This window comes from Monopterus albus, unplaced genomic scaffold (assembly GCF_001952655.1).
Source record: "Monopterus albus unplaced genomic scaffold, M_albus_1.0 scaffold30.1, whole genome shotgun sequence".
Lineage (NCBI taxonomy): Eukaryota > Metazoa > Chordata > Actinopteri > Synbranchiformes > Synbranchidae > Monopterus > Monopterus albus.
In genome coordinates, this window is record NW_018127910.1 from 1,152,942 (window position 1) to 1,161,083 (window position 8,142).

The 8,142-nt window shown below is 40.8% G+C and overlaps 1 protein-coding gene across 3 annotated transcripts in view; it reads right to left on the reverse strand.

Moving 5' to 3' along the window:
• The window catches only part of LOC109958095 (caspase-10-like), a 12,471-nt gene extending 5,476 nt beyond the window's left edge, over positions 1-6,995 (reverse strand). For 2 of the 3 annotated variants that reach the window (XR_002274628.1, XM_020596455.1), the window contains exons 1-5: positions 6,077-6,995; positions 3,854-4,136; positions 3,169-3,274; positions 2,853-2,988; positions 2,425-2,470 (exon numbers count right to left, since the gene is read on the reverse strand). Coding sequence is in view for 2 of the 3 variants with exons in the window: in XM_020596455.1 (XP_020452111.1) it covers positions 2,425-2,470; positions 2,853-2,988; positions 3,169-3,274; positions 3,854-4,136; positions 6,077-6,131 (626 nt within the window). In the remaining variant the exon portion in view is untranslated. Of the gene's footprint in view, positions 1-18; positions 451-2,424; positions 2,471-2,852; positions 2,989-3,168; positions 3,275-3,853; positions 4,137-6,076 lie in introns of those variants that run through there. The other variant, XM_020596454.1, reaches the window with a different exon arrangement.
• Between the last annotated feature and the right edge of the window lie 1,147 nt (positions 6,996-8,142).

Genomic DNA, 8,142 nt, shown 5'->3' on the forward strand with positions numbered 1-8,142 from the left:
GGGGCTGGACGGGACGGATGCTGCGGAAGGTGAGCTCCATGAACAAGTGGGCCTGGTGGAGAGGGGATGTGCCACCAGGGGCCGAAAATGAGCCTGAATCTTCAGGGTCTCCCTTGAGCTCAGAGTTGTTGCTGGGGCAGGTGAGGAAAGCTGGGAGCGGCTCCTCTTGAGCCGAGCTTGCTTTTTCAAGATGGCCCAAAAGGAGCCATCTTCCAGCAGGCGTCCACATAAACCTCTTATTCCGCTCACAGGTCAGCAAATTGGGCAAGAATGTCCGTAGTCGGGGGAAAAGTTCCCTAGGGACAGCTCTTTAGGAGGGCCTCCATTCTCTCGCAGATGGCTAACCACTCCCTGGTGGTGTTCCATTTGGCGCATAGCTCCCTGATCGCCTGCACATGTACGGCAATACCCTCAGCTGGGTCTGCTAGATTCAATCCTGGCTGGTTCATTCTGTCAAGAGGAGACCCGAGAGGTAGACCCAAAATGCAGACATACAAGCTGAAGGAACATTCAAGTTGATTTTAATAAATACAAACCCCAATTCCAATAAAGTTGGGACATTGTGTAAAACATAAATAAGAACAGAATACAATGACTTGCAAATCCTTTGTGACCCATATTTAATTGAATACACCACAAAAACAAGATATTTAATGTTCAAACTCATAAACTTTATTGTTTTTTGCAAATATTGAAGCGTGTGTCGAGAAATCCAGGAAGTGTTTAGTGAAGCGCATATTAAGGCTTGAATTGTTTACGGTGGGTGACGTCATCAATAACGTTTGAAGCCTCGCTGCCTGTAGCGTCAGGAAGTGGTTCGAATTTTGCCGCGATGTACTGGCAGATATAAAGCCCAAGGAATCTCCACACAATTCTTGGGTAGTGTTGGAGTTGTGAGAGTTTGTGAGTTATTTATTTCCAAAAAGAAGAATTGCTTAAACGCCAACACTGTTGAACAAATACTGTTTTTAAATAAAACAGAGGCAATAAAAGACTGGGAAAGTTGAGGACTGCTCAAACACCTGTTTGGAACATTCCACAGGTGAACAAGTTTACTGGAAGTAGGTGAGCGTCATGATTGGGTATAAAAGGAGCATCCCAAAAAGGCTCAGTCATTCACAAGCAAGGATGGGGCACAGTTCACCACTTTGTGAACTGCATGAGCAAACAGCCCAACAGCTTAAGAACAACATTTCTCAATGTACAATTACAAGGAATTTAGGTATTTCATCATCTGCAGTCCATAATATCATCAAAAGTTTCAGAGAATCTGGAAAAACCTCTGCACGTAAGCAGCAAGGCTGTAAACCAACACTGAATGCCTGTGACCTTCGATCTCTCAGGCAGCAGTGCATTAGAAACAGACATCATTCCATAAAGGATATGACTACATGGGCTCAGGAACACTTTGGAAAACCACTGTCAGTTAACACAGTTCGTCACAACATCTACAAGTGCAAGTTAAAACTCTGCCATGCAAAGAGAAAGCCATACATCAACAACACCCAGAAACGCTGCCGGCTTCTCTGGGCCCGAGCTCATCTGAGATGGACTGATGTAAAGTGGCAAAGTGTGCTGTGGTCTGATGAGTCCACATTTCAAATTGTTTTTGGAAATCATGGACATCTTGTCCTCCAGGCTAAAGAGGAAAAGGACCATCCAGATTTTTATCAGCGCAAAGTTCAAAAGCCAGCATCTGTGATGGTATGGGGGAGTGTTAGTGCCCATGGCATGGGTAACTTGCACATCTGTGAAGGCACCATTAATGCTGAAAAGTACATACAGGTTTCAAAGCAAAATATGCTGCCATTCAAGCGATGTCTTTTTCAGGGACATCCCCGCTTATTTCAGCAAGACAATGCCAAGCCACGTTCTGCACGCGTTACAACAGCGTGGCTTCGTAGTAAAAGAGTGGGGGTCCTAGACTGGCCTGCCAGCAGTCCAGACCTGTCTCCCATTAAAAATATGTTGCACGTTATGGAGCGCAAAATATGACAATGCAGACCCCGGATTGCTGAGCAACTAAAGTTATACATCAAGCAAGAATGGGAAAGAATTCCACATACAAAGCTCCAATAATTCGTGTTCTCAGTTCCCAAACACTTATTAAGTCTTGCTAAAAGGAAAGGTGATGTAACACAGTGGTAAAAATACCCCTGTCCCAGCTCTTTTGGAACATGTTGCAGACAACAAATTCAAAATTAGTAAATATTTGCAAAAACCAATACATTTTATCAGTTTCAACATTAAATATCTTGTCTTTGTGGTGTATTCAATTAAATATGGGTCAAAAAGGATTTGCAAGTCATTGTATTCCGTTTTTATTTACATTTTACACAATGTTCCACCTTCATTGGAATTGGGGTTTATAATATAGGACTAGAGACTAAAGGGGAAAATATACAGAGACAGATACAGACTTACGAAGCAGAATCTCTGGGTGTGATGAACTGAATGCACCGGCAAGTGACTAAGGGAAAAGAGAATAATGAGCAAGAATTGTGAACTGGGGTAAAGCTAGGGCAGGTGAGGTGACACAAGATAGGAAGTCTAACCAAAATAAAAGCAGCAAACAGGAAGCAAGTCCACAAATCATAACAGAATGTCTATCACTCATGTTGTCCCCACACCGGAAGTTATAAAATTTTAAGGTCAAGACTTTAATGTAGGTCAATGCATTGTGCCATTAAGTGGCTTCTTCTTGTCATTACCTCACCACTTCCTGTCTGCACATTGATTCATTTCTGTTCCTGCTCTTTTTTGCTTTAACCTGCTTGCTGTAAACTCTCTGAAAGTAACCCTGATGTATCCAGGATCTGCTTTTGAGCTGGTGTAAAATGTTCCTATCTTACCTGGCAGTGCTTTGAACTGGGCGATCTTTTCTTTTAGCACAGGACAGACTGATTGGATTATGGCCTCCAGTTCATTTAGATTAGTTTCACTGAGGTGGCCCGTGCGCTCCATCTCCAGGAAGACTTCCAGTGTAGTCTGAAATGTTTAGTACACTTGTACAAAGCTCAACATCAGGTACTAATAACTTCAAAAATAATTGTTTTTAAATCAATTAAACATAATTTGTATGTTTATCACTGTGGTCTTAGGCTAAACACCATCCAACTCTTCTCTACAAAGAAGGGTTTCAAATATTGACACTGAAGATGCACTCACAGTGTTGTCCTTCAGTCTTCTTCGTGGGAGTGTCGGATTTAACAAGAACTTCATGTCTTTCAAGTCTTCACCAGTGATCTCCTCAGACAGGTTGTAGAGTAGCTTCCTGGAAGAGCAGAAAGTCAAACTGTTATGTGTTGTATTAATGTACAGTATAATCACAGTGAGGTAACAGCTGTTAATATGAATCAACAACATGGCCAAAATTAGCTCAAATGAAGGTCAGTAATATTTAAAGCTTATGAAATTCAGAAATAAGTTCAGAAACAATTTCAAAATCTCTGTCTGTACATTAAAAACCTGTGTGCCTGTGTTCATGTGGGACACAAGTTGCAGTTTACAGTTTCCTGCTGTGAATGTGTACCAAAATGCTCACATAAGCAGGTACTTTCTGTCTTTATGCATCACTGTTGATGAAATTTGTGCCAAAATTTTATTTGAATATTCTTTAAACAATCTTTCAACGTATTCACAAACTTCACAAAGCCACAGGCTGAAATTATTTCTCAACATCATTTCTACATATCCTCTATACATGACTCTTATTTGAGCTCATACATACCCAGAAATCTGTAGAGGCTCTGATATAGATCCCTAGATTGATGCATTCCTATATAGCAATAGTGTCTGCAACTACATCGTGCTTGATTAATAACCTCAAAGCAGTAAGGTGTGGGCCACCCACCTGTATTTAGAGATGAGGTTCATGGTTGTATATTCACTGAGACTGAGGTCATGGACCAGTCGGTTGCGTTGGATGGTGAGGAGAAGCTCAGTCAGCAGATGTGGTCGCTCAGGTGAGAGATGGTCTTGGTCCACCAGACGAGAGAAAAGGGCACTGGCTGATTCCACTGAGGTGGGATTTCGGCCCAGGAGGTCGGTACAAAGAAATGCTAAAGCCTTGACCTCATCCTTACACAGGGCCTTCTTTACTTTTAACAGCAATATCCGGAATTCCATTTCCTGTGCTAGAAAAAAGATTCAACATAGACCCTCTCAGATGTGTAGTTTTTCTGTTAGGGGGTACAGTGTGTGGTAGACTATGTACCAGTGGTTCTTTCCTCATTTATTTATTTACTTTACGTCTTCAAATTACAGCAGTGAAAATGATCACATCCTAATATGATTTGATGGTATCCTGTGGATCTTCTGTGGATTCATTTGAGCTTTTAACCAATTTGCAAGCATTTGCTTATAATTTGCTCTGATCAAAGTGTCAAAGTGTTTATTTGTCATATGCAGTTAAGAAACATGTTTCCCTGTACAATGAAATTCTTACTTTGCCGTCCACATGAATGCCACATAATACAAGTGAAATATAAAGCAGATGAGCAATAACACAAATCTAAATAGGCAGTAACACAAATCTAAGGCACTTTAAAGCAGCAGGTGGAGGAAGCAAATAAAAATACAACAGGAACACAATATAATGCAGAGTGTGCAATTATGCACTCTGCTGTAGTGTATGGGTTAATCCCACAACTCTTACACTTTCTTTCCCTCTGTCTGAAGAGTGTTTACAATTCAATGATCTGACTTCAAAAACCAGCTTAATAAATAAATTTGTCCATCATTTTAGCATAGGCTACGTATGAGTATGTGTAGGTGTGTTAGAGAGGGGGGAGCAAGTCTAGAGGAAAGAGTAAAATTGTTTTAACCCTGGGGTGTCAAACTCAATCTCACAGGGGGCCAAAGCTCAAAGCACACTTTAGGTCGCGGGCCAAACAATTATTGAACAGACTAAAACTAAATGTTTTTTGAACATATATATGAATCGAAACAGACAGGATACAATATTATTCCAAAATAAATAAACTTGAACTTAAAATCACCAACCCTATTTCTGCTAAGGCTTACATTAGCAAACACCTGCTTTTTGTCTGGACACAAGACGTCGCACACTTTCATCATGCAGCTCTTCAGAAACTCTCCCTAGGTAAATGTCCGGGCTGATTTTCTCCTCTGTCACAATAAAACTTGTTTTCACAGCAGCTTCACTGTGTGATTTGGCTGTGATGTCAGATTCCTCTTCAACTCCTCTACCTTCTGTAGCTTCTGCTCTGCATTCACGTTTTTCAGCTTGTCCTGATGTTTTGTCTGGTAGTGCCGTCTTAGGTTCTATTCCTTAATTACAGCCACATTAGCTCCACAAATAAGACACACAGGTTTACCGACAATGTCAGTAAACATATACTCAGCCTCCCACCGGTTTTGAAAGGCTCTGTTTTCAGAATCAACTTTAAAAGAGGCTAGCTTTGTATATTGTTAGGTTATTTTTTAGTTAGATAGATATTCAGAGATTTGTTGTCTAGGAATGTTTAGTGCAGACAGGTTGACTAGCTTAGGCTGTTAACTATTCAGCCTGCAGTGCAGACTGCAGGCAGGTCAAGGTTACAGGAAAAGAGCTGTTAGTGTCAACTGTAATGCTAGTCTTAATATTTGTCTTAATGTGTAATGTTATGTCAAATTGTTTTAGATACACACCACGAAAACAACAGCCACACACATTATTTTCTTCATGTTTTGTCTACTGATCTGCTCAGCTGCCAAGCTGGCATATCAGGTGACGTCACGGTTCGACAGCCCAGAAATGATTAATATTGTATAGGAATTCTTGGTTCGGGGTCTTTCCTGTTTCCGGGCTGCTCGGGCAGCCTGGGGGTTGGAAGATCTCTGGACTTGAAGTGTTAATTCTTGCCTGTGACTTTTTGAATAAACCAGCACGGTTATATTTTTTATATACTCAAGTGGTCTGAGTCGTCCCTCGGAGTTCCTGGTTTGAAAGAACCGGATGAGGCTTTATAATGGAATAGAGCCTATAATATATACAAGTATAAGACCATTTACCATAAGACCATTTAACCATTTTACTAGATGTTCTACTTAATAACGTATTGCGCAGTGTTACCTGTTTGGAGACGAGTTGTGAGCAGGTCAGGTGAAGAAGATGTTGCTTGTCCCATTCCAAGATACCCGAAGTAGCCCACTATTGGCAGCAGACTGAGTAATAGACCACTGAAATAGAGCCTGTTGTTTAAAACCGCAGACACTAACTCAACACATCTACAGTTCGCAGGTCGGACACAGTTTATGTCAAAACATGTTCACAGAGAAGGAAGTAGAAATTTGCGGGAAAACGAAGAACATGGCGCCAATGGCTCCCATTGGCTGTTTGATCTACCTGAAGCAAATGCCCTATTTTCAGGAAACGAAAGTAGCGAAGTAGCCTGGCCGGTTTTGCAAGTCTGAAGTAACCTCAACCTTAGTGCACCCAGCCTGAATAGTTAAAGAGGCTGAACATCTCCATGAAGACAAGCAGCAAGCCTCAAAGTCCCCTGCACCACCTGATGTCCGTCAGAAGACATTGCAGGAGAGTTTCATGAAAGGCAAAGAATATCCAGCTACAGGTAACAGTTGATGTGTTATAAGTGATTTAAAAATTGAACGAACCATTATTTTATTTAACTACCCCAAACTGCAACTGAGCTATGTGAATCTTGGATGAAGCCATGTTCACCACTCTGTCATTTAGTTGAAAAATGTAAAGGTTCATATGCTTGTACTGTATATATCAGAAAATACTGACAGTTTTGTTTCTAGAATGTTATTAATGGAAGTAAATTTCCTTTAAGGTGCAAAAAGTATCGGTATCCATGGAAAAAGTACCATAAACTAATGGTATCGTATCGCCTTATTGAAGCTTCGACACAATATTCAAAAATGGTTCATTACTCGAGGCTTCAATGACACAGTGCTGGAGTGGGACATCTAGTGGCCAATAAAATGAAGTGCAATCGAGGCGTGTCACTTATTGGTTCATGGATTGTTTGGAATCTGATTCGCCATACACATTCCTGTTCGACTACACTATATGGTTGTATGGTTTCAAGCTGACACAATAAAATATAAATAAACATGAACTCTAATTGTGTCAGTACCATTGACACACATTTACACAGGCACTGTTATCTCCCCGTTGGGGAGTAATAGTAATTTATGCCTGCTTACATTAACTGAACATACTTCCCAAAATATGGCCAGTTCTTGTGTCATGTGTGTGTATGTGCTATCAAAATATGCCAAAAGTTAATACAGTAGCATCTTTAAGATACTTGCACAAATACCAAGTGGCACTTTGGGCTTTTATTAGAGCACTCACATTTCCAGCCCCTGCACTAGCTTTTTAACACATTTCTTTATTTTGGCTATTCACATCATTTCAACTAAAAGCATGCTGTAACTATGCGGACAGCTGCATCTACGGGCTTGCATTGCGGGCCAGCCGCGTATACTGTGGCTGTAGAGATGTGCTGTGACAGCTGTACTAACCTCCTACTGTCTTCCCAAAGCAAGGATCAGCTCTTCTTGGGAATAAAATTTTGACGCTATATATGAGCTTTTCATGCAACCGAAATGCATTATGTTCAGACAATATGTCAATATCTTCAGCTGAATTTATTTTTCCTGTGTGTGTTCCAGGATACATACATCTGCCTACAGGTGTTATATTCTGATACCTGTAATACAAACAAGCTCTTTTCTGGGGATTGTGTTGATTTTAATCAATAAAGCTGATCTTATTTTGTGTTGGGACAGTTGGGACAGCCCAGCATCTAGGTCACTGCTGTATTTCGTTTTGCAGTCTTAAATTTGTACTGTAGTGCTGAGTCAATGTTGGTCAGCTGCCATTCTCGGAAGTGTCCACAAGGCTCTTCCTGGCTCAATTCAATCCTCAGTTACTGGGAGAGCTGAAAGGACTGCTTTAAGAGATACCTGGCGGCTTTGAGTTATTATTTTTTTCTTACATTTGTGTACAACTTCACTTTAATTATGCTTATGCCACTTCCGTAGGAATAATTGATGTACTGTATATTTGATGGAGCCAATGAGAATACACTCCAGTCAGCCTCTTGTAACTGTGACTGACAAATTTACTGTTGTTCCAAACAGTGGGTGTTTGCGTTTACCGCAAAC